Here is a 27,543-nt window from a genome sequence, read left to right as displayed (position 1 = left end):
CCTCAGAAGAAGCTGCAGATTGTTACAGTATACATTTCTGCTGCCTCTGAGGCAGATTTTAAAAAAGCAAATTTGCATACTTCATTTATTATCACTGCCTCTGAAGAAGCTGCAGACTGATGCAGTACAATTCTCTGCTTTCTCAGAGGCAGCAATTATATGCTATACCACTTTGTCTTAGTGTAGTGGAGCATAGACCGAATATGAATACCAGATGACCAGATCGAAATGACAAATGAAAAGTTTTGAATTAAAACTTTTCCAGTCTGAATAAGACCTTTCGTCTGTGACAAAATCCAACATTCCACAGGATTGTTTGTACCTGCGGGGTTGAAGGATTTTACAACCACGCACACACACATAAGATCAAACACTCTCCAGGGCATCTGGATCCCCTAACCCTTTCAAGTAACATGGTCCCAACGACCCCCTCTCTTTAGGAGATAACCTATTTTATAATGCTTTTAAGAGACAGGAACCTCAAACAAAGAGAAGGGTTATAATCCCGTTTATGACAAAGTGGCACCTCAATATCTCGTTATCTTCCACGGGAATCAGCAGATGTTCAGAAGGGGTGACCTCGAATTGAACCCCATTGACTCATCTAAACGACAACCTACACATGGATCAACAGCGACCCCAAATGGACACTGGCGAAACTACGCCTCGCTCGGAGTCGCCAAGACAATAGCGGAAAATAATCAAACTCTGATTATTTGTGTATAAACAAATGTGTTAATGTCACTTTCTGTACCCTCAGCTGAATGCTTAGCTTCTAATGAAATGATGTATATTGCCGATTGTTTCTATCACGAAAATCAGTTCTGTCTCTGAATATGGTAAACGGATTAATATTCCTTTTCAGCGTATCACCATGACTTGGAAGTGAACAACGTACTCAAGATGGGATCTTGTACTGATGTTTGACATTAATAATCCAGTACACTCATTGTTATATGTTGATAACAGGTATAAGAATTTCGATACACGAAATTCATATTCTTTCTGTGTGAATCAATGATTCAAACCCCCTTCTACTCTCTCCCCCTCGCGAGAGTCACGTGAGGCTGAATTTGTACCCAATCAGGAAAAGGACACCTCCCGTTAGGGCGTGACCGCGCTAGCTTTGAAAAGACAGAACAGTGGAGAGTCAAGTCAGTTCGAACAAAAGGAAAAAGAGTTCAGATCAGTTCGGCAGTTCGACACAGAGAGACGAGATCAGAGAACAAGCTGGACACGGAGAAGAGAAGGAGTCCAACAATTCGAGAAGTTCAAAAGGAACTTCGAGAAGCTCCGAAACAACAAAGAGATCAACAGAAAACATCGTTTCCAGTCCAAACCTCTCCAACTTGAGACGCTCTTTCTTCTCCACGCCGACAACGAAACAAAGAAAACCCTCTCAGACTTCATCCAAAAAGCTTACAAGAGACGTCTTGAATTAGCATAGTATGAAGTTTTACTAACGCGTCGAATAATTTGAATATCTTCTTTTCTTTTAATCGTGTTTATGTCTTATAGCCCAATCTAAGCGTAATCTCAAGACTGATCAAAGCAGGTGAACTTATTCGTGGCCAGAGTAAGAAAACACCGCCGAGATAACAGAACGTCGTAGAATAAGTAAGTTTATTGAACCGATTTTCAGTTCTGGATCCGCAATAACCAGCGAAACTTTCGTCCAAACGTCCATATAGTTGGACGCTCCCACTCACGACACTGAGCCAGAGGATTCTGCCGCCGGCGTCATCACGCTCCGAGTACGCCAAGGCGACTCAACCGACGAAGAAAAAACCTCCAAGCGGACTCAGCCTGGAAACTTCTGAGACCGCGAAACCAAACAAGACGCCATCACTCCCAGGACCTCAGAGAGCCTTTGTACGCAACGAGTGGTGAGAATCGACGAAAAAGTAAGCTAAAACTTATGCATTTCCAGAGCTGAGAACCGAATCAAGTTTCTTGATAAATTTTGTATTAATTAAACCTTAGTTAGCAACTTTAGTCACAAGCCAGAAGCGCCTAGCTCACCTTTAAGCTCGAATAAGTCCCCCCTGCCGGACACCGTGAGATTACAAGGTTGTGCTATGTTAATTAAATATCTTTCTCTTTGTTAATAAAACTTTCATTATTTGAAATCACAGTGTTTGTAGTTTGTTCATTATTTTCCTGAAAATCCTGACGTACTCACTTAGCGTGATTATTATTCATTCTCAAACTAATTATTAATGTTTTAACTGCCTAAGCCAATTATAAGTTTTAATTAATATCATTAAGTCAAATATCAGAGATTGGAGGAGTTTGAATAAGGTCAACGCTATAAAAACTATAAATATAAATATAGAAATATATGTATATTTATCGGTGTACCTTACTACACTACATTAGCCTCTGCCTCGGAGGAAGCAAATCATTATTAACATTCTCTTTCAGAGGCAGCAGAGTCATAACTCAAATGTGCAGGAAAGTACATCTTCAGATTCTGTCTCAGAGGCAGCAGAGCATTATAACAATCTACAGCTTCCTCAGAGGCAGTTACATTATCCTCCATCCAAGTATTTCAGTGTAAGTTAGCAGCGTTCTGTGACTTCCTCTCAAGTGCTGTGCTAAAAGATGCACCCTAGATTTTAATCATTACTATTTATAAACCACCTAAATACAGATTTTACTGATGAATTTACTGAGCTGCTAACAATCATCACAACTGACTTTGATCACTTTGTTTTCTCAGGAGACTTTAATCTCCACACAGATCATTTCTCAGACAAAACTGTGAAGGATCTCTGTGGTTTACTTGGTGTCTTTGGTCTGTTCCAGCATGTGAAGGGCTTACCCACAACCACAGACTCACAACTTGGTCATTAGAAAAGGGCTGAATAACTCATCTATAGCTGTGAGATATGTAGGGATCTCTGAGCACTTTTGTGTCTTGTTTAATACTGAAACCTCTGCAGCTGTTCAAACTCGGTCTGTCTGTGTAAAGAAAAGATATTTCACTGAGAACATGAAGGAGCTGTTAATGGAGGCTACGTCCAAAACACGCTGCAAAACACCTCATTCTCCTCAAAGTGCTGTGAACTTTAACTCCAAAGTTGTGAATCTTACTGATGTTGTGTCACCTCTGGGAATTATAATTGTATCTGGTAAACAGAAAGCACCATGGTGACGCAGCACAGTGGTAAAATCCAAGACAAATGAGTGCAGGAAGTCTGAGTGTAAATGGAGGCAGTGCCTCTGGACTGGCAGACTGAGGTGGTGGTTCCCGTTTTTAAAAAGGGGGATTGGAGGGTGTGTTCCAACTATAGGTGGATCACACTCCTCAGCCTCCCTGGTAAGGTCTATGCAGTGGTACCGCAGAAGAGAGTCCGAGTTTGAGTTGAACCTCAGATCTAGGAGTCTCTCCCTCTGCTCTGGGAGTATGGGGTACTGGGCTCTTTGCTACAAGCCATCCAGTCCCTGTATAAACAGAGCAGGAGTCTGGTTTGTATGGCTGGCAGTAAGTCCGACTGGAAACCAGTTGGATTCCGTCAGGGCTGCCCGTTGTCACCAGTTCTGTTCATAATTTTTATGGACAGAATTTCTCGGTATAGCCAAGTGGTGGAAGGTGTCCGGTTTGGAGGTCTCAGGATTCCATGTCTGCTTTTTGTGGATGATGTGGTCTTGTTGGCTTCATCGAGCAATGTGAAGGACTGGCGCCCCCTCCAGGGTGTATTCCTGCCTTGGATAAGCGTCCTGAATTGGATAAGCGGTTATAGATAATGAATGAATGAATACTAAGTACTAAGATCCTTTGTAGGTTTTTCTTAGGAAAGCTTTTGTGAATCCGGCCCCTGATCTCACTGAATGTGTTTGTATTATTTGGATCTTGGAGAAGTAGAGAATGCAAACAACATGTAACTGAACTTCAGAGGTGTGGAAAATTAAAGGATCCTAAAAAAACAATCTCCAGCAGCTGTAATAGGAGAGAAGCAAAGATTTATAAAAACATTCTAATATAGTTTTATATGAACTCTAATAATAGAATAATGTAATAAAGGTGTCATACTCACCTGATACAGTCAGTGTAACAGGGGCACTGGTGTGTGTATTTATTCGGTCTTTAAGTCCTCCTCTACAGGAATAAGCACCTCCATGATTCCAATTAACTGTAGAGATTTGGTACGTCTTTGAGTGTTGAGACTGCTGTGTGTCACCCTTAAACCAATAATAAATCCAAGAATATCCACTTTGTATTTCACACGTCAGAGTGACTCTCTCTCCGATGAAAACACTCTGAGCTGGGTGGATCTTCACGGTAGGCGTTGGTCTCTCTGTTAAAAAATCACAAATGCTTTTAAATGTATCTCCATTTTCGGTGTTTCTCAAATTCTCTCTGACTCTGATAACACCAGCTGCACATTTACTCTGGGACAGTTTCCTTCACAAAGAAACCAAAGCTTCTTAAAATCTAAACTTATCTTTTTACCTGCTCCTGTAAAGTGTCACATCCTGGCCCAATCCTGTTTGTTTTCCCTCGCCATGTGGCTCTGTCTGTCGGTTATTGTCCATGTCTCCGCCTTTGTTCCGCCTCCTTGTCATTTACCCTTCTTATCTGTGGCAGGTGTGTCTTGTTTGTTCGTGTATTTAAGTCCTCTTCCCTCACTTCCTGTTGGCGTTCATTTGTTCTTTGTTTTGTGTCGTGCATCTCTTTCCCGTACTCGTTCTCCTACTTGTTGGATTCCCCAAGTCTAGTAGTGTTGTTGTGTGTGTTATCTAGTCCTAGTCTGTTTCGCTAGTCTGTGTTATTAGCGTGTGTGTCCGCCTCAGTCAGTCCGTCCCTGGTGCTTGACATAAAGTTACAGTTTTGGAGAAAAAAGCTTTTCTTCTGAGAGCAATGACATAATTTATATATTTAACATTGTTAAAAACTACATAATTCTTAATTTCTATTTATAGAATAAATAATAGAAAATGTCATTTTACACCATTTAACATCTGACCTATAAAGTTTTAGATCTATCTAAACCAATCTGTTTCAGTTCACATCAGCAACACGCCAGAAAAGAGAGAATGTGTTTTTATTACATGGATTCACAGCCGGTCCACCAGGGAGCTGCTGTGAAAAATCACTACTGAAAATGGTTCTGGGGCAGCGCTTGCCTTTGAGGCAGAACAGATGTAATTGATAACAGCCAAAAATACAACTTGTTTTGCAATTAAAATTCCAAAAGTTCAGAAACTGTTGAAATTAATAATGAAAAATGCATCACCACAGGGCCGTAATGGTTAAATTTACCAAAATAAGAGGTGTAGGATGTCATGTTGGTTGTACTTGATTAAATACAACTTGTTTAGAAACAATATCATCAAAGGTTCAAATAATATTTACATTTATTCTCAAAAACTCATCCCTACGGGCCAGCAATGGTTAAATTTACCAAAGTAAGAGATGTAGTGTATGTCATGTGCGTGGTTCGTCACTTTCGTTTTTACTGTGTAGTGTAGTTTGCATACGGTCCCTTAGCTCTCACGGACATGGCGGCAGCCCATAGAAAACAATATATTTCGTGTTTTTTAAATGGCAAACATTTCTGATATAAACTGATTTGTAGCTGTTTGTCTTGGATCCCAAAAACAATACTTTGCAAAGTATTAAGTCATTTGCATGCACCGTTTGAGAGCCATTGAAGAAAGAAATCTGAATATGCGAATATGAAACCAACTTTACCGGAGTGAACACGAGACGGGGGGGTGTTATCATCTTGAAATAACAGCACGGCTCTGATGCAGCGCAATGTGTAATGTTAGTGCAGGAGGGAATGGGGAATGATTGAGTCAAACATTTTGTTCAAACTTACGTGTCGGTTTATGAGTCTAATGGCGTTATTAGCCAGGTTCTGAAACTTTGTGAAGCATCTGTTATTCCACTTTATCCATTTAAAACACACAAACCCACTGTATGCGATGTCACATAACATTTACCTACTTAAGTGGAGGGCAAAAATATAAATAGCCACCACAGTTTCCCTGCACTTAAAAGAATGTAATGTCTAAACCGCATTAAAATTTAGACTAGAGAAGGCTGGTGTTATTTTACCTTCAACCACAAATGACATTTTAGAAGGCAGACCCTTGCTTCCTACAATTTTCGTATTCAAGCTTTTAGTTTAAATGTGTCAGTTTAAAAGTCTCCAGATACTCAATTCCACCTTAAACAGCTATGCGAAGCTAAAGCTAGCGCTAGGTTTTATAAACAAATCTTGAAACTTTTTTCCCTTTTTATCCATTTAAAACACACAACCAAGTGCACATCATGTCACTAAAACATCTACCTACTAGAAAAACATTTGCTGTGTACTGCCAAGATTTCTCCGTTCCACCTTAAATAGGTGAATATGCAAGGCTTTTCAAACACAATTATTATTATTACTCCTTAATTTTTATAAAATACGCACACACACCACTGAGAAATATACATGAATCTGCATCTTTAAGACCAACAAACAATGGTATTTACACCTTTCAATCCCCTAACAGCGAGCATATCAGTCCAATGGTATAAAAAGGCTGGCACAGCACTGCTGGTTCACCATCGGTCCACTCAGATTACTGTCCTGTACAGGATATAACTCCTCAAACAGATTTTAAATTCACAGAGAATTTTATTCTGGAAAACAAACTAATACAAATATTACCAACAACTATGAGAGATATAATAATGAGTATAAGCCTGATATAAAATGATTATGCTAAAAATGTTGACACAATGCTGGATTAAAATTATTTATTAATCTGATTTATAAAGAATAACAAAAAGAACCTAATGAAGGAAAAATGTAAATTGGACAGTGAATGGAAAAGTGCTAAAATGTGGCATCACAGGGCTCGATGAATGTTGCTAAAATTCTGTTTAATCACAAGCGGGAAAATTACAGCAATTTTCACATTTATTTTTTTTGACTCACAGTGGCAGCTCGTAACTTTACCTCGATGTGTTTTGAAGAGGTTTATATGCTCCTTGGGTCAGTGGCTGACGAAAATTTCCAGTGAAAGCCGAACGTTCAACAAGTAAAACTGATCTGTGAGAACTGGGGCCCGGAGCCGCGGTCAGTCCAAAAAACAAACACAACATGCGAATACATGATGCATAAACAGTGCCTAACTTTTCCGCTGTCATTGTGGTTTTTGAAACGTCAGCGATTCTTGTTAGAGATGGGGTTTTGCAATGTCACCAGGTCCATTTCGCGGGGTGGCCTTGCCAGTGGAAAAGCGACAAGCTTTAAGCGTGCCAAGCCGAGCCGTGTAGAGTCAAGTAAAGCCAGATACATGCAGTGGAAAAGCGACAATAGTGGACTGTAAAATGATTGGACAGAGGGCGGGATCACCGGAGCTCTGCTCTGGACTGGCCAATTCTCAAGGAGAATATACTGCTTTGGCATTGATGTGAACGGCAGCAGTGTTTTAGCTTTGACTGTTTCTTTAATCTGTGATCACACACCCTGGACATTTTATGACTATATACAGTAAATATCCTACAGATAGCTCCTTTAAGAGTTAAAAGGGTTAATAACAGTGATTGAGTATAATAGGTATGTGATTTTTATCGAAGTAAAATGAAGACAGTTTATTGGTGTGAAACATGAGAAATGAGCTGCAGCATCAGCAATTGCCTTCAGCAGACTGATACAGTGGTTGTGAAAAAAACACGCTATTATCGTGAAATAAAGCACACTTTAGAACTCTTCTCAACCAATCAGCGTGTGCGACCGAATATAACTGTTGTATAATGAAGTATAAAATTTCTCTTCAGAAGCTTGATGCTCTGTAAAATTCTGCGCTCGGTTTTGTTACAAATGACCCTTTAGGACTCATCACTGCTCACTTTATGGTTAACTGTTCCTCCTTACACACTCACGGCACTATACACTGGTTCACACTCATTTACAAAACCCTCACCAATCAGTCACCACCATAACCATAAAATTTGATATAACCATTGTCTGCTACATGTAACAGCAGGTCCTCCAGGTACATCCAACTGAAAGTCCCTAAAACAAATTCTACATGTGGCTTCTCATCATTCCAGTCATCTGCCCCAAAGATTGGATTTACACTTCACTAAACATTAAAATTAAAGACCTTTATGTCAATCTCGGCTTTTAAGAGTTACATCAGAAGTATTATTACTGTTATATGTACCTGTTTTCTGCTATCAGAATTTGTACATTTTGTTTATTAATTTTCTACTGCTGTATATTGTCATGATCTGTGATTGTTCTGGTGTGTTGTCTTTTGTCATGTTGTAATCACACGTTCAGTTTTGTTTTCAATGCCCATGTGTCTTTTCATTTTTCTAAACACACCCTACACCTGTGATCCCTGAATGTTCACAAGTGTTTTCTATTGTGTTTTCAAGCCCCCTCCTGCTAGTCTGTCATTGTCGCTCTTTATGGTGTGTTTGGTGCATTTATTCCTCTGTGTATAGACTTCTGTTCAGTGTTGATTTACTTTTGTCTTTAATTGTGTTTCTTCCATTTTCTTTTTCTCCCATCCCATCAATGCATTTACTCCATCTCCATTGATCCGTGGACCCTGACACACTTCTAATCATGTAGGAAATATTTTTTCCGATTGTCATTTTCTTTATATCCTCTTATATCCCCTCCTTTTGATCAAGTAGCCCTTACTGCTTGCCAGGCTGCCATTGTAAATAAAATATGTTCTTAATGACTTGCCTGGTTACATTAACATGACAAAAAAAGTCTAAATAATAATATAATAGCAATAAAAGCTTGAGCTGGACCTGATACACCACCACAAATTTCCCCAACAGATAAACAACACTCAAAGCTTTCATCTACATGAAATGTGTTTGAGATTATTTGGATCTTTTATGGAGGTGTGGAAAAGTCAAGGCTCAATAATCTCCTGAACAAAAGAAAACTACTCTTTTAAAGCTGTGACAGAGGAAAAGAAAGATGTTATTTTTATAAGATATTACTAGATTAATAACTCTAATAACAGACTTAATGTAATAAATGTGTCACACTCACCTGATACACTCAGCGTCAAAGAGTCACTGGTGTGTGTGTATATTCGGTCTGACTGTGTTCCTTTACAGGAATAATCACCTCCATGAGACTGATCAATGTTAGAGATGTGGTACTGGTTCAGATGTTGATATCCACTGGACTGGACACTGGGCTTTTCCCACACATAATTCTGGTAATCTTCACTTTGTATGTCACATGTCAGAGTGACTCTCTCTCCAGTGAAAACACTCTCAGATGGATGGACTTTCACCGTAGGTTTTAGTCTCTCTGTACAAAGGTTACAAATATTTAAGAAATGTTTTTCATAACAAACAAATCCTTGTCTCCATTTCTCTGTTTTTCACTGAATCTCATCTGAATTTCATCTGTAAATACCAATTGCCTTTTTTGTTTTCAAAGCATTTCTTGACAAACAAATCCAAAAATAATCAAAATCTGCTTAATAAATTGACATACATTTTCATTCTCCTGAAAAGCTACTCTTTTGGAAATAAAAAGAGAGTAAATACATAATTCCAACATTAAAAACACCCATAGTTATAATTCTGAACTCAATGTTTGTAAACAGGGAAAAATATGTCATCCCATAACTCTGACTGTAATTGAATGGTATCACTGTAGAACACAGAATAATAATCTCCCTGAGCGCTGCACACTGGAACTCTGTTCCTCCTGGAGTACACACTGCTGCACTGACTGTGTTGTTGTGTCTATCTTCAGGAATCAGAGGAGGGTGTAAATACTGAGAGTCTTTCCTCCAGAAAATCTCCATCCAGTCGACTGTGGCAGCTCACAGCTCAGAGTAACTGTGTCTCCAGTAAAGACTGTGCTCTGAGACTCCACTCTCAGTCTGGGTTTTACTGCTGATATGAAATGATGACGTCAATTAAATATCTGACATTTTGTTAGAACACAGTGTTAGAACAAACCTGCAAATAGACCCAGTTCACTCTGTAGACCCTTCATTGTGTTTATTGACATGCTATAAACAAATCATTTTTTGATATTTTGACAATATTTATTCCTTTTACATTTTAAAAGAGAATGTATGCACTCATACTGCCTGAGTGAAAGACAGAACTGGAGTCAATTTGATTCCATATTTGTTTTTTAAAATCTTATATACTACTGATCCAGTTTGTGGACGAGATATTTTTCACTCTTCAACCTAAACACTTCCTCTTATTGGTATTTTCCACTTTGTTGCTGTGGATAAACCAAGACCAGTGATTCCCAAACTTTCTGCAGCGCCCCATTTTGTAGGTGACAGTATTTTTGCGCACCAATCCCTACTCCAACACACACACACACACACACACACACACACATATCTTTTGCTTCTAGACTCCACTGTAATTTAGTTTAATGTCTGAAATTCATACGATACGATACACTTTACTCTCAGATTCCGCTGAGGTTTGTCTTACATCACAGCTGCTCCATTAACAAAGAAGGGATGGGGAGTGAGAGCCATTTCTAAAACAAACACAGACACAAACATCTACAAACATCTTACAACATGTTTTACAACACACAGGACAATACACTTAAATCCACACCAGAGATTCCCTTCAAACAAAACCATGATACTACATATGAGCCAATCTACATAGATCACTCTTTTACTAAGTTTCTCAACTCACTGAGGTATAAACCAGCTCCTAAACCTATTCCGTCTTGACTTCAGGACTCTAAAGTGTCTAATTAAGGCAAAATGTTATAATACTACAACTTCTATTTACAAACCTGCATCTCTTTAATAAACCAAACAAAAGAAACAAAATTTCAAATCACATTTACAGTGGAATTATTACAAGTGACATGCATTACTCAACTTATTCACCTGCCATGCTGCACCCAATCCACCCCACCACCCCCCGCAACACTTTGGGAAGTTACACTAAGCTTCACTTCAATGGACCGGTGTATGTTTTTGCTCCTGAAGCAGCTGTAATGAGATGAAATGTGGTGCTGTGGAAAAAGTCAGTAATGTGCTTAAAGAAGAGGAGAGTCATATAATTAAATATTTAAATAAGAAAAAAGAAGAAAAACTTTTTAAAATGTTCTGGACCTGATAAACCTGGTCTCTATCAGATAAACAACACTTAGAGAAACACTAAGTAAGATTTGAGATTTTGCTTCTGGGGCTCCCCCTAGTGTAGCTCATTTTTACAGCACTTTACAAAGATCAGAGAGGGAGTGGTTCTATTTCATGCCTCCTGACCGCCAGAGGTCGGTGTAACCTTGTGGATATTCCCATGGGCACGTCTACTGGACGGAGTAAAATACCAACAAAGTCACATGTGACCCAGCCCCTATAAAGGGCCACTGGACATGTATGAACGTCCTCGGAGCTGCAGTTTTTTCTGCCCTCACGAGCTGTTCTCTACTACATCTACTTCATCTTTAAGTTTGCCACCCAGCGCTTGTGCCCGGGCTGGTGAGTATTGCGGTTACCCCGCACGTCCGGGTTCCTTGAGCTTTGTGCACTTTCCCTGCACTTGTCTCAGTTCCAGCGCTGTTGGGTTCACGTCGGACATGTAGTTCCTACTGCTGGCCTCCTCTTCGGCTTCGTGCCCACGCTGTTGCCTCTGGGCACGTAATACAGTGCTCTTGGGCTGCGCTGTCTGTACTCCTGACTGCCTCGTTTCCACTACGACTGCAGTGCTATAGATGCCCCGGCCATGTTTTACGCCTTTACAGCCGGATGGCCTGCAGACTTTGTGCCCCTCCTGCCTCGGAGTACTCCACCTGCACGAAGCACTCACTGATCCCTGTGTGCACTGCGCTACAATTCCGCTCGCTACACGCCAGCACCGGCTTGCTTCTGTTCTAGTCAGCACTGACACTATGCTCCCCCCTTCTGGAACTTCGGCAGCGCAGTGTGGAAAAAACACCCTTCCTCGCAGCTGCCGTCTGCTCCTGCGTCGAAGAAAAGTCCGGGGAAACTTCTTACACACTTGGAGCGTGTGGAGGCTTTACTTGCATAGCTCCAGGCTCAGCAGCCGGCCCCTCGCTGACGCTCCTTCTTTTGGGAGCGGCTCTCCTCTACTCCCCAGTGCGGGGTTTTTGGATGATGACATGCTCTCCACAGCCGCTACGGATACTTTATTCACATCAGAAAGTGGTGTCGGCGCCGCTGTTGCTTCCGCCTCCCCCCGGGCTTCAGGCTCTTCCTCGGCGGACTCGCTGCTTAGTTCGGCCTCTGTTGTGGATTGTGAAAGCGGACAATGGTTCTCTTCCAGCGATGGTTCGAGCTACGTTAGCCCGACTGGGCTCGGCTCCTACGCAGGCCAGCTCGGACACGAGTGCTTACTTTAGCTTCGTGTCTTTTGCCAAAGCTTTTGTGGAAGAGTTTCAGTCTGCTTTTTCCACGACAGCCTCACGCCCGCGAGCTGCATCTCTCGCTCGGGCTTTTTGGAATATGGGTGACACGGCTCGGTTCGGGTTAGACCATATGCCCTCGGTGGAGCCTTGTGTAGCTTCTCTGGTTGTTTCGCCTGATGAAGCGTTGCGTGCTAATGTGCGCTGTCCGAGCAAAGCGTGCAGATACACTGATGACGGGTTTGTTAAGGCTTATGCTCACAGTGCGCACATAGGGCGGCTGGATAACACGCGTTCTCATCTCCTTCTGGAAATGGACTCCTCACCTCAGCTGGCGAACATGCCTCCTGCTTTCAGAGGTGCTCTTCAGATGGTTCTTCATGGTATGGGTTTTATCACGCAGGAGTTGGGCAGCCTTATGGCGTGCTTGGTTTGGCTGCGGCAACATTTGTGGCTTTTGCAAGCTCCTCTTTCGGATGCTTGCAGAGCTGCGCTCAGGGAGCTTCCTTTTGTACCAGGCCAGCTGTTCGGATCAGCAGCTAAGGAGGCACTGGAGCGACGCACTCGTGTAACAGAAGTTCACCAGCAGCAGTCGGGACAGCGACGCCAGCCGCGTTTCCGCCCTCCTCAGCACTCGCAACTGCAGCCAATCAGCTCCTTCTCGGTGCGCCCCCACTGTTACTAAAACGTCGCGCTCTTCATGCTGACAGGCGTGGGTTACCGGCTAGGCTGTTCACAGAATCCCAGCTGGCAACCTGGGCCACAGTGTGTACAGATCCATGGGTCCTTTCAACGTTAACTTCAGGGTATCGAATCCAGTTCAGGAATCGACCCCCCCGAATCGCGCACTTGACCCAGACGCTTGTAAAAAGTTTGCTTCATTCCACCGCTCTACAGGAGGAAGTAAGTTCTCTTCTGTTAAAAGGGGTCATAGAGGAGGTGAAGTGTCCCGCATTGTTTCAGGGCCACTGTTCAAAATATTTTCTGGTGCCGAAAAGCAATGGCGGCCTCCGTCCAATTCTGGATTTACGGGCTTTGAACCGCCATCTCAAACGCCTCCCATTCAAGATGCTCCGAGCGGGGGATGTGATTCACATCATTCAGCCGCAAGAATGGTTCACTACTCTGGATCTGAAGGATGCATATTTCCACATTCCTGTGGCGAGCGCACACCGACGTTTTCTCCGGTTTCTGAATGACACATATCAATTCCGAGTCCTTCCGTTCGGCCTATCTCTGGCCCCCTGGGTTTTCACCAGGTGCATGCAGGCGGCTTTACCCCACTTAATGCAGTCGGGAATGAAAATCTTACCTTACCTGGAGGATTGGTTGATTTGTTCTCCCTCACAGGAGCGGATTTCAGCACGCTACGGCTCCATGTGGAAGCTTTGGGTCTCTCCAGCGTGTGACGAACATTCTGGGCTTAATCGCACAAGCTTTTGCGCCTGCTGGGGATGTTTACATCAGCTGCGTGCATTCTTCCACTCGGCTTGTTAGAACTGCGCCCATTTCAGAGTTGGGTAATTTGGCTGAGGCTCGATCCGATTCGTCACAGGCACACGTTGGTGACAATCGATCAAACATGCGAGGAGGCACTCATTCTGTGGAGGCACCGTTCTTTTCTCACAGTGGGGGTACCGCTGGGCACCGTAGTAACGCGCCGGGAGGTGATCACCACCGACGCTTCTCTCACAGGCTGGGGTGCTGTATGGCAGCACAGAGCAGTGCAGGGTTTGTGGAGCCCCCTCCGTGCACAGGACCACATATATCTCCTCAAGTTACGTGTTGTATTTCTGGCACTGCAGCACTTCCTGACGCATCTCCGTGGATGACATGTGCTTGTTCGTTCAGACAACATGACAGTGGTTTACAATATCAACCACCAGGGCAGCACTCATTCCCTGTCTGCTTTGCGTCTGACACGCCGCTTGTGGGCGTTTCGGAGGCTGCCGTCACTGCAGGCAATTCATTTGCCCGGGACTCTCAACCCAGTGGCGGACTCACTGTCAAGACAGAGGCTCGACCTGGGGGAATGGCGGCTGCATCCAGAGGTGGTACATCAAATCTGGGACCGCTATGCTGTGGCTGCAGTGGACTCTTTGCCAGCGTTACCACCACTCAATGCCGACAGTGCTTTTCTCGCACAGAAGAACGAGGAGCGATGGGGACGGATGCCTTGGCCCACGATTGGCCACATTGCCTTCTGTATGCTTTTCCTCCGATAACTCTCCTTTTGAATGTTCTTCTCAGGATCCGCCAGTGCAGACACAGGGTTATGCTAGTAGCTCCTCGATGGCCTGGCAGACCGTGGTTTGCTCTGCTTCACTCTCTCCTGATCGGCGATCCTTGGCCTCTCCCCCTGCGGGGGGACCTTCTCACGCAGATGGGGGGGCAGGTCTGGCACCCCTACCCGGAACACCTTCAGCTTTGGGTTTTGCCGCTGGGTCCCCAGATGTTTTAACGAGTTGTCATCCTTCTGTGAGACACACCGTGGAGAGTGCAAGAGCACCGTCTACACGCCTTTTGTACAGAAATCGCTGGAAGCTGTTTTCTGAATGGTGCAGTACTTGGTGTCTCCTGCCTCTTGTGGCCTTTCGGTGGTGCTTAATTTCCTTCAGCATCTGTTGGATGAAGGGGAGATCTCCATCTACACTGAAAGTCTTTGTTGCTGCTATCTCTGACCACCACGTGGGGATAAATGGGTCATCTCTGGGTGCCCATAGACTGATCTGCAGTTTTCTAAAAGGTGCTCGTTGCATCAGACCTTTCCGGGCTCCTCGCAGTCCACAGTGGGATTTGCACTGTGTGCTGGATTATCTACGCAGGCCCCCATTTGAGCCGTTTCTCTTGCTGATGCTAAGTGGGTTTTTCTTAAAACTGCCTTTTTGTTGCCAATTCTTTCAATGAAATGCGTCAGCGAGTTACATGCACTTTCAGTTAGTGCCACCTGTTTGCGTTGGTGGCCCGACTTTTCCGGTGTTACTCTGTGGCCGAATCCTGTGTTCCTGCTTAAAGTGTTGACGCCCTCTTTTGTTAACCAGTCTTTAGAGTTGTCCACACTTATGGATGAAGACTCTAATCTGCCTTCTGTTTTGTGCCCTGTTCATGCACTGCGACAGTACATTTCAGTTACGGAGCCCATTCACCGTACCGATCAGCTTTTTGTCTGTTTTGGAGGCCGCACTGTCGGCGGCCCACTTTCTAGGCAAGGTCTTTCACGCTGGGTGGTCCAGGTGATTACTTCAGCCTATACGGCGTCTGGTATGATGTTTCGTGGCACAGCTAAATGTCACTCTACTAGAGGTGTCTCCACATCCTGGGCTGTGCTTCGGGGGGTCCCTCTCACTGATGTCTGTTCAGCGGCGATATGGTCACCCCCAAGTACCTTTGCAAGGTTTTATCAGCTTAATGTGGCTGCTCCTTCGGGCTTGAGCCCCACTGTGTTGAGCCTACTTTAGGATGCACTGCCCTCGTGACCAAGTTGGTATGCGTCATTCACAAGGTTACACCGCCCTCTGGCGGTCAGGAGGCATGAAATAGAACGCTAGTTACAAATGTAACTGTGGTTCTATGAATGCTGGATGACCGCCAGAGTCATTTGTCCCTTGGTCAGCTCGTGGTATCGCGAGATGTTGTCAGAGGACGTTCATACATGTCCAGTGGCCCTTTATAGGGGCTGGGTCACATGTGACTTTGTTGGTATTTTTACTTGGTCCAGTAGACGTGCCCATAGGAATATCCACAAGGTTACACCGCCCTCTGGCGGTCATCCAGCATTCATAGAACCACAGTTACGTTCATAACTAGCGTTTTCTACCCTCCTCCAAAAGGTACATAGTGCAGTTTCTGCAGTGCTGAGCCCACAGCAGTAATCAAAGTGGCTCTTAACTAATCTGAAGCTATAATTCAGGCAAAGTATAGATTTATATATTTATAATGCACTTCTAGATAAGAAAAATATCATAATAATAACATAATAATAATAATAATAATAATAAAGCAGGCATCACATACACCTGACTAACAGCCTAACTAGTGTGTGTGTGTTTGTGTGTGTAACAGTTATAAACATCTGCATGATACAGATTCATTTCAGAGATTTGTTCTCCTTCCACTGTGGAGATTCACTGAGGGGGATGTCGTCCTTATACCACACACAGTTCTGAACTCAGGTTTTTAATCAAAACAAAATCTGAAGCAATCAATACATACCTTTGACTTTAATCTTGATGATATCACTGTAGTGTGTCTGAAGGGGTACTGGGCTGAACACTGCACACTGGAACTCTGTTTCTCCTGGAGTAGACACTGTTACACTGACTCTGTTGATGCGTCTATCTTCAGGACTCAGAGAAGGTTGTAAATTCTGAAAGTTTTTATACCAGTAAAACTCCCATTGTTTCAAATATGGCGGCTCACAACTCAGAGTAACTGTGTCTCCAATAAAGACTGAGCTCTGGGGCTCCACTCTCAGGATGGGTTTATATCCTGTTGATATGAAATGATAAATTACAGTGTACAGTTTTCTTCAAACTTTGGTCCCTGATCAAATGACATTAACACATTAACTTCATGGATCAAACTTCTTTATGTTTTAGTGCAAAATAAACTAAAAATTTAGTTTTTCCCTGTGGTGTGTTTGCATATTTTCAACAAATAGCTGCTTTTTCTCCTCCAGTATACAACCATTTTAATAATAATAACTGCATAATTGTACATATTTATTTCACAAAATACACATACTGAATTTTCTATTACATTACTGAATTTAATCTGGGATACATTTTGTGAGTGTAGTATGCTAACTCACTAATCTCGAACCTCGAAGTGGCTTTTACACGCGACACGTATCAGAAAATAAAAGGTCTCGAATCCAAACTTTTCGTTTTTGTTTGTATCTTTACTATGAACTTAAAATTATACAAAACAAAAGATGAATTCCTGACTTCTAAAGTAAGTAGTGTGACGGTCAAAAGACTGTGTTGCTCCTAGGCTCGAGACTTCTGCCGTCTTCTATGCACCCTCACGTATTTATACTAAACTCAGCAACCAATCAGATTACATCATATTAAAACAATTACATTTCTAAGTTCTTATACTATAAATTTACTTACTATAATGTTGCTTACTATAAATACAACTCAAAATTCTGTTACAAATATTAATTAAATATTGAATCCAAATTTACTATACAATAAACAAAAAATGGCTCTAACATAACCCGGCCCCTAATTGACTAGGCCTTAGCATATCAATTACCAACTTAAACTCAAAACAGAGCCATTTATTTTACACAATTTACATTTACTAGTTTACGCAGGTAAGTCTTTCTATTCTTTCATTCCTCTCCCTGCAATAGACACAATTTAGTAATGGGTCTTTGTACGATGCTGGTCTTCGTCCGAACTTCAGCACTTCGGACTACCCCTCTGGAGTCTGGCATGACTTTTATAATTCTGCCCAACATCCAGGAATTTCGTGGCAGGGATGGATCAGCAACAAGGACAACATCTCCAACTTTGAAGCTTCTCTTCAGCCCAAACCATTTTTGCCTCTCTTGCAAAAGTGGCAAATATTCCTGAGTCCACCTTCTCCAAAAAAGATCCACCATATATTGGATTTGTCTCCAGCGCCGCCTTGCATAGACATCATCTTTAACAAACACACCAGGAGGTATGCTGGGCTGTTTCTTCAATAGCAGCAGATGATTCGGCGTCAACGGTTCAAGATCACTGGGATCATCTGTGTTTGTGGTGATAGGCCTCCCATTGATGATGCTTTCAACTTCACACAGAAAGGTCTGTAGTCCTTCATCATCTAACAATTGTTGCCTCACAACCGAATTCAGCACCTTTCTAACTGTACGAATTTGACGCTCCCAGATGCCGCCGTGATGAGATGCAGTAGGAGGGTTGAAAATCCACCGCACTCCTTTCTGCATCATGGCTTCATTGATACGGGACTGGTCCAGTTCTTTCAATGCCTGTCTCAGCTCTCTTTCTGCACCAACCAAATTTGTGCCATTGTCTGAACGAATGACTGACACTTGTCCTCTTCTGGCTTGGAAACGGCGTAGAGCATTAATACACGAATCAGTGTCAAGAGAATGGGCGACTTCTAAATGCACTGCTCTGACTGTCAGACATGTGAAAAGCACTCCATAACGTTTAACTTTGGCACGTCCTCGTCTGATCTCGAAAGGACCAAAATAATCCACACCTGTGTTTGTAAAAGGCGGTTTATCAGGAAGCAGACGGTCTTGTGGCAAGTCTGCCATTTTCTGTTCTCCGACCTTTGCATGCAGTCTTCTGCAGAGGTTGCACTCTGATATCACGGTTCTTGCTGCTGAATTAGCTTTAGGTATCCAATACCGTTGTCTTAATCTTGCCAATACATAATTTCTGCCCCCATGTCCTGTTTCTTTGTGAATGTGATGAAGAATAAGGTGGGCTATTCTGTGTTGTTTGTTCAAAAGGGCAGGATGCTTGGCCTCCTCAGGCATCGCCGATCTATTTAGACGCCCTCCTGCTCTCAACACACCATCTTGTAAATATGGATCCAATTTGAAAATTGTGCTGTTTCTTCTGACATGAGTGCTTCCCTGTTGCAGAACTTTTATTTCTTCAACATAAGTTTGTCTCTGACTGTATTTGATCAGTTCCATTTCAGCTTGGGATAGATCCTCCACTGTAAGCGTCTTCTTTTCTAGATTCTTCTTACACGTGATCATGTATTCTTTAACCATTGATCTGCATTTTTGTGTGTCACGTTCAGACTTCTGTATAGCCTTCTCAAACTCTTTTCTCTTTCTACTTAGATACTGCAACATCTCTTTTAAATGCAAAATCCAGGCGGTTGCTTTCTTCAATTTGTGCCAACTGGAGTAATACTCAATTGGCTTAACAATTGGCTTAATAAATCTAGGTTGTCTACCACTGTATTTGTACATGACACAGCGGCTGACGTCTTCACCTCTTCATTGTGTTCTGACAGGTAAGTAGACTGCTTAGGTTGATCTGGCCACTCATTCTTATTACTCAAGAAACTAGGCCCTTGAAACCAGCTCTTACTTGTCATAAAGCTCTCGATTTTCAATCCTCTTGATGTCTGGTCAGCTGGGTTCAGAGAGGTGTTGACGTACTTCCACTGAGCTGATGTAGTGGCCTCTCTAATGAAAGAGACACGATTCGCCACAAATGTCTTGAAACGAAGGGCATCATTTTCAATGTACTTTAGTACTGTCATACTATCTGTCCAGAAAACCGAATCCGTCAGAGGAACTTGAAGTTCTTCTTTCAACATCCGGTCAGCCTTGACTGCAACCGTTGCAGCTGTTAACTCCATTCTTGGAATTGTAACCTGCTTAAGAGGAGCGACTCTGGATTTTCCCATCAAAAAGCAAACATGTTTCTCTTCTCTCTCGTTAGTCAACAGGAGATACGACACAACCCCATATCCATCTTGACTTGCGTCTGAGAAATGGTGGATTTGTGCAGTCTTTGTGGGTCCGAATGAATTGAACTTAAAACACCTGCTCACACTAAGTTCTGACAGCTTCTCAAGGTCTGCTAACCATTTCTGCCATATCTGACGTGGCTTCTCTGAAATTTCTTCATCCCAGCCTTTTTTCTCTTTGCAGAGATCTCTCAGAATAAGCTTGACGGGTAGAAGTAATGGCGCTAAAAATCCCATTGGGTCATACACGGAACTAACAACGGATAAGATGCCTCGTCTTGTGCAAGGCTTGTCTGGCAGCTGTATCTTGAATTTGAAACTATCAGAACTTGTGCACCACTGCATGCCTAATGCCCGTTCTACTGGTAGTTCATCATGCTGCAAGTCCAAATCTTTAACTTCAGCTGCTCTTTCATCGACAGGGATGGAGCACAGCAAGGCTCTACTGTTGCTTACCCACTTGGTCAAGTGGAACCCGCCTCTGGCACATAAATTTGTTAGCTCTTTCTTAAGATTAACAGCTTCTTCTTCTGTAGCAACTGATTTTAAACAGTCGTCCACATAGAAGTTTCTAAGAACTGTCTGAATAGTTTCTGGCGAAGTCGTCACATCTGCATCTTGTGCTATTCTTCTTAGTGCATACGATGCACAACTGGGGGATGAGGTGGCTCCAAATAGGTGCACGCACATCCTATACTCTGTCGCTTCTTTACATAAATCGCCACCTGGCCACCAAAGAAAGCGCAACAGATCTGCATCTTCATTTGGAACACGCACCTGGTAGAACATGGATTCAATATCCGCCATTATGGCAACAGGCTCCTGCCTGAACCTAAGCAGCACTCCAATAAGGGTGTTTGTAAGGTCAGGCCCTTGTAGTAGTTTATCGTTTAACGATGTTCCCTGGTAAGTTGCCGCGCAATCGAACACGACCCTCATCTTCCTCTTTTTTGGATGGTACACCCCATGGTGCGGGATGAACCATACTCTGCCGTCACTGCGACTCAGTTGCTCTTCTGGAACTTTTGTGGCATAGCCTTTCTCTAAGATGCTATTCATAAAGTCTTTATACTCCTGAAAGAAGTCTGAATTTCTTCTGAACTTCCTCTTCAAGGAGTTAAGCCTTTGCTCAGCTATACCTCGGTTATATGGCATCTTCACCCCATCATCCTTCAGAGGTAGTTTAATGCAGTAATGACCATCTGTAAGACGTGCAGATGTCGATACAACATGCATAAACTGCTTGTCCTGTTGTGATGGCTCTTTCTTGTCCTCACACCGGCGTTCTGGGAAATCAGCATCATAGTGCTTAATCAGCATGTCCTCAATACTTAACACAGAGATGCAGTTGACAAAGAAACTCTGTCTATCAACATCATCAGATTCCTTCTCTTGACATCTGCTGACTGGTCCGTTGACTACCCAACCTAGAGCAGTCTTCACAGCATATGGTCCATCGTGCTATTAATTATCTCCCACGGCTCCATAGCCTTATGGGCATTAGCACCGATGAGAAGACCAATCTCCGATTCCAGCTTTGGGAGATGGACTCGTTTCAAGTAAGACCATTTCTCCAAGTCTTTCTTCCGTGGTATATTGGCTCTCTTGGCAGGTATGTATGGGTGTGTATAAACATTGGGCAGCTTGATGTAATCTTGTCCGCCTAAACCACACACCTCTAGATCTTTTAGAACATAACTGCTCACTTTCTGTTCCTGTGACATGGTACGAAGAAGGTACTTCGTCTTTCTAACTCGGATGTTCAACTTCTTCGCCAAGTCCTCAGTGCAAAAAGTTGCTGTGCTTCCTTGATCCAAGAATGCATATGTTTTAATAATTTGTGTGCCTTTCTTGTGTTTTACTTGCACAGGTACAATGGGAAGTATACATGCATCATTCCCGACCCCAGTGTGTTCATCTGTTCCACACACTGCAGACACAAGAGCTTTTGTTTCCTCAGCTGTATCATGTGAGCTGTTATCTGCATTGTTCTTCTCTGATGCAGAATTTTCTTTTACCATGTGTAGAATAGCAGGATGCTTAAAGGAACATTCTGAGCATGAGGTCCTTTTTTTACAGTCTTTAGACAAATGACCCGCTGTAAGACACCCAAAACAAAGCCCTTGCGACTTCAGGAACTCAATTTTCTCTTTCAAAGGCTGATATTTTATCGTGTTGCACACATTCAGTGGATGATTCTTCTTACAGTATAAACAGGGACTTTGGAATGCATTGGTTAACTTAACTGCTGGAAGCTTCTTCTCTGATTGTCCTTTAGAGGCGCCCTTGTCAGTATCAGACACACTCACAGCGAAGCTGCTCCTTTTGGACTCACATTTTCTTAAATTGGCCTTCTTCTTTGTGTTTCCCTGATTATCTGAGGTGACATCCAGGATATCTCCAAACAGTGGATCATTAGCAACCTTGGCTTGACGATAAACAAAGTCCACCAGATCAGGAAACATGACTCGTTTATTCCTTCTTTCTTGAATGTCATATGCAAAACTTCTCCATTTTTCTTTCAGCTTGAATGGAAGTTTGGTTAAGATGCACTTCATGTTTGTAGGATTGTTCATCTCTTCCATATAGTCCACATCATTCACTGTGTTACAACATCCAATCAGGAACAGAGCAAAGGTGTTCAATCCCTTCCTGTCCTCAGCCTTTATCTGCGGCCATTCCATTGCCTTCTTGATATAGGCATTGGCAATTGTCATTTTGTCGCCATAGTGACGATCCAGCAATGCTCTGGCTTCTCTATAAGCCCTGTCTGGCCTCATGTGCTCACAACTACGAATGAGATCAAGTGGCTCCCCACTCGTAAATTGTTCTAGGTAATACAACCGATCTTGCTGGCTGTCCGTTTTGCTATCGATGGCATGCTCAAAAGCTCTTATGAAAGATCTATATGTAAGAGGATCTCCAGTGAACACTGGTATGTCTCTGTGAGGCAGTTGAGAAAGACTTTGTTGCTTGATAAGCATCTCAGTGACCACATTTTGACGCTGCAGCACTTCATACAGGTCATCAGTGGGGCCAGAATTCTGAGCATTATGAGTCGGAAGATTTGATGAATATTTTCTTCTGACTGAAGTAACAACTGCTGCTGCTGCTTTAGGATTAAAGGCAGGCAAAGTTTTACCAGCTTCACGATGTTCATAATCATCATTTTCAATCTTCTCTTTTCTACCAGGCAAATGCCCAGACCCAGATCTGTGCTTTGAGACTGGCTCTAAGATATCATCCATAGACTCATGATCATCTTCAAAATCTTCATAAACCTTTAACTTGGCATTTGAAACTGCAAGCTCGGTTTCAATCTGAAACTGCTCCTTTTTTACTCTCAAGCGCACTTCTTCTTGCTCAAGTTCTTGTTTCATTTTCATAGCTGCTGCTCTTGCCAACAGTGCTTCACGTTCCGCTTTAAGTTTCAACCTGACTGAGCTAGTGCTAGATAGTTGAGATGCTTGGCTTATAACTGAGTTAGCCACAGAAACACTATCATGAGGTCTGACTTCATCTTCTGCATCTTGAGATTCTCTTTCAACATTGGCAACCCATTTATTGGTGTTTTGTATGAAAGCCTTTAATTCTGTATATCTACTTTCATACATCTCCTGATCTACTTTCTGATCATCTTCACTCAACAGCTCACATAATTCTTCATTAAGACGTTTGTACTCTCCAAAGCATCTTTCAAACTTGAACAGAGCTTCCTCTTTTATGATCTCTACATTGCATCCATCTTGCTTCAATGTTTCTATGTCCTTCCTTTGTTTGCTTAACTGTGCCAACTTTCCCTTTCTCTCACCTTTTAGTCTGTTTATCTTCTCATCTATAGCCTTCTCCGTAAGCTTTGTCGCCCTCTTTTGGTCAACAATCGCATCCGCATTCTTTTCTGCCATCTCGTTTCACTCATAAATCTCCACACATAAACGGTGACAATTCCACAAATTTCTCACAGTTTTTAAACTCTTCCAACTAATTTACGAACACTCGTGAAAAGAGTTACTTGATGTGTAGAGTTGTTTGGCGTAAAATTCAATGACTTTCTGATTGGGAAATCCAATAGCATTTACTTTCAATTTCCTCCGTTATTTAGCTTGATAGCTAGTGTCGCTAACGGGCTAATATGATGAGAGAATGTCAGACCTGGCCCAGGGAAAGCTTGCTTCGACCGTCGATATATTCAAGGTACCTCTGTCTTCTTACTGTCTTAGCCCAGTAGTTTAGCTCATGACATTTGGCAAGTCTTTTGACTTTTATGTGAGTGTAGTATGCTAACTCACTAATCTCGAACCTCGAAGTGGCTTTTACACGCGACACGTATCAGAAAATAAAAGGTCTCGAATCCAAACTTTTCGTTTTTGTTTGTATCTTTACTATGAACTTAAAATTATACAAAACAAAAGATGAATTCCTGACTTCTAAAGTAAGTAGTGTGACGGTCAAAAGACTGTGTTGCTCCTAGGCTCGAGACTTCTGCCGTCTTCTATGCACCCTCACGTATTTATACTAAACTCAGCAACCAATCAGATTACATCATATTAAAACAATTACATTTCTAAGTTCTTATACTATAAATTTACTTACTATAATGTTGCTTACTATAAATACAACTCAAAATTCTGTTACAAATATTAATTAAATATTGAATCCAAATTTACTATACAATAAACAAAAAATGGCTCTAACACATTTAATTCATTATTAATAAAAATGTATTAACAGAGTTATCAGTTTTAAAGGAGTCAGTTTCTGAGGATGAAGGTTTCTATGAAAAGTACCTTTGTAATGTATATCGTCACAGTAGGAACAAAACCTTGTATTTATGCACAGAAGTCGGCATAACTGCTTTTTTCCCTGAATTTTTTTATGCACTGAGTATCCCTTACATCGAGAGGCCATTCACTCTGTTTGTCAATGAAAAGAGTGGCTTCATGACAGCCATACTGACACAAGATCGTGGTGGTGAGAAACGTCCAGTGGGCTATTACTCAGCAAAATTGGACCATGTAGCTCTGGGTTTTGGGCCATGTTTGAGAGCCATCCAAGCAGTTTATTTGGCAGTAAAAATGGTGGCTGGACTGGTGCTATATCAAAATCTAACAGTGAAATGTCCTCATGCTGTTCATGCTCTGTTGACATTGAGCAGAGCCACTCAAGTAACGGCAACTAAATGGGGAAATTGGTTAGCGGCCTTGGAAGCATCCCGCATTCTCATCGAAAGGGCCAGTGTGTCCAATCCTACCACTTTGATGACACCTGGACAGGCTAGCAACCATGAGTGCGAAGAAGTTTTGACAACGCTGGAAGTGGACAAGCACATCAAAGAAATTCCTTTGCAAAATGCTGATTTTTTCACTGACGGATCTTCAACAATTGAAGACAGGGTGAGACATCCGAAGTGGATATCCTGGCAAAAGGTCAAATGCCACCAGGAACATCAGCTCAACAAGCTGAATTGAAAGCACTGATTGAAGCATGTAAACTGGCAAAAGACCATACTGCCAACCTTTACACTGATTCCTGCTATGGTTTCGGTGTCGTCCATGATTTTGGTCAACTGTGGAAACAGTGTGGTTTTATAACCGCTGCAGGAACGCCAGTGAAAAATGGACAATTGGTCCAAGAACATTTGGAGGCTTTAAGATTGCCCAAAAAAATCACACACAAAAGAAAATACATCTACAGCTCGAGGAAATGCACTAGCAGATGCCACTGCAAAACTCACTGCCAGAGAGGGAGAAGCCAACAACTAACATGACGGCAATGACAATAGAAACACAAACAAAGTCATCACCAAAGTCTGTCATCTTAAACTCGAACAAGACAAGGAAGTTTGAGCCATTTCTGATATCAAACAGATGCAACAGGATGCTTCAAGGGAGGAAGTCTGGAGCTGGATGGAGAATGGCGTCAAGTTGCATAAAGATGTCATCTGGCGACATGGGACACGTCTAGTGGCTCCAAAATGTCTGCTTCCCTACCTAGCAACTCAGATTCACTCGCTGGGACATGTGGGGGTTGACAAAATGACTCAATGTTTCAATCAAGTCTGGTGGAACTCGAAGTTTAGAGCACAAGCACGTTATGTTCTTCAAAGCTGTGCGACATGTGAGAAAAACAATCCTGGCACAAAAGGGAAAACTCCTGCTGTGGGATCACCTGCTCCACCTGGTCCATTCAGACACCTTCAAATGGATTACATCACTCTACCAAAATGTGGAAGGTTTCAAGATGCCTTAGTGGTTGTGGACAAGTTCTCAAGATATGTGGAATGTTTTCCAGCAGGACGGAGAACGGCAACCCACACAGCGAAGGTGCTGATGAAAGACGTCATACTAAGATGACAAAATTTATTCTGATCAAGGAACACACTTCACAGGCACAGTATGTAGTGAAGTAAGCAGAATGCTGAATATCCCTTGGGTATAAGGAATGCTTGTCAAACATGCATCAGGAAGGCATTCCATGGCCTGAAGCCCTTCCAGCAGTACTTTGTAGCATCTGTGATACTCACAACAAGGAAACTGGCTTGAGTCCATTTGAGGTGATTACTGGACGACCAATGTCACTACCAGGAACTATTGATCTGTGCAAAGCTGATGTCCACTTGACCTCTGATGCTCTGATTGAATACTGTGAAACTCTTAGCAGTGCGGTTTGACAAGCAGAACGTCAAGTTAATGACGCATGGGAAGAGCCACCTCAGGGGGGACATAGTTTAGTGCCAGGCCAATGGGTAATGGTGCATAAACCTCCAAGAATGGCTCTTGAAGCTAAGCAGGTAGGTCCTTATCAAGTTTTGTTGGTAACAAATGTAGCCACAAAGCTAAAAGGAAAAGATAAATGGATTCATGCCAACCATCTGAAGTTAGCAAATCTGCCTACTAACTTGAAGAACCAGCAGAACCAGCATTCTTATGGCTGGGGGTTACTAGAAGGATGAAGATACATTATTTGCACTCACAAGATGAGGGCTCATTAGGTCCCACTGCTGGTATATTAGGTTCCTGCCCGAGGGACAGCTATGGCGGAATTTTGTTATCATGCTAAGTTTATGTGGATGTACTTCTTGATTTTTTCTTGAAGATACTGCTGTGAGTTTCTCTCTTTGTCTCCCTGTTTAGGTGGATGGTCTGTTCTATCCTGGTTGATTCATCACCACATCAGTCTTTGCCTAGTGGTGACAGGGGGAAGAAGAGAGATCCTGCAAAACTGACCAACAAGTTACTGGGTGTAAGTGCTAGTAACCTCTCCAGTAGCCTCCACTGTCTGTTCTACATGACATACACTCATAAACAAACCAGAAGATCATTTACACACACATTCACATAATTAAATATATTATGTGATTTACTCATGCTCACATTGTGTATTCACCCTACTGATAAGGAGCACTACTTCCAACTTATGGGGTTATGTCTGCTCTAGATCAAATTGCCGATTTATCAAAGGAAGTGGAAATTTTAGACAATAGCACTGCCATGGGTTTTAGTAAAATCACAGAAGAAGTGGCAGCTGTTAGGATGGTTGCTCTGTAAAATAGAATGGTTGTAGATTATCTTCTGACAGCCCAGGAGGGAACATGTGCTATAGTGGGTATTGAGTGTTGTTCTTACATTCCAGACAATGGTGGTGACCTAAAAGAGGTAGTTTCCAAATTGCAAAATATTTCACAGGTGGTCCAGAACATTCCATGTACCCAGGGTGGATGGTTTGATTGGTTAGCTGAAAG

At 42.5% G+C, this 27,543-nt stretch overlaps 1 protein-coding gene across 1 annotated transcript; it reads right to left on the bottom strand.

The window, feature by feature from the left end:
* Positions 1–14,815: 14,815 nt before the first annotated feature.
* LOC136666271 (uncharacterized) lies at positions 14,816–21,122 on the bottom strand. The gene is made up of 4 exons (XM_066644368.1): positions 19,295–21,122; positions 18,015–18,701; positions 16,560–16,835; positions 14,816–15,024 (listed from the first exon to the last, which is right to left on the bottom strand). Exons 1-4 carry the CDS (start codon positions 21,120–21,122, stop codon positions 14,816–14,818), a joined length of 3,000 nt encoding a protein of 999 aa, XP_066500465.1.
* Between the last annotated feature and the right edge of the window lie 6,421 nt (positions 21,123–27,543).

Source organism: Hoplias malabaricus, chromosome 14, assembly GCF_029633855.1.
Source record: "Hoplias malabaricus isolate fHopMal1 chromosome 14, fHopMal1.hap1, whole genome shotgun sequence".
Lineage (NCBI taxonomy): Eukaryota > Metazoa > Chordata > Actinopteri > Characiformes > Erythrinidae > Hoplias > Hoplias malabaricus.
The sequence above is the reverse complement of the archived record's forward strand: the minus strand, read 5'-3'. Positions and strand labels throughout refer to the sequence as shown.

Excerpts from the sequence above, each read along its gene's own strand:
- LOC136666271 (XM_066644368.1), bottom strand. The coding sequence starts at position 21,122 with ATGCTGATTAAGCACTATGATGCTGATTTCCCAGAACGCCGGTGTGAG. Across the intron at positions 16,836-18,014 it reads ACAGCCCAGCATACCTCCTG|GATATAAACCCATCCTGAGA; the intron begins GTGTGTTTGTTA and ends TCATATCAACAG. Across the intron at positions 15,025-16,559 it reads CATCAAGATTAAAGTCAAAG|AGATAGCAGCAACAAAGACT; the intron begins GTATGTATTGAT and ends CGTGGTGGTCAG.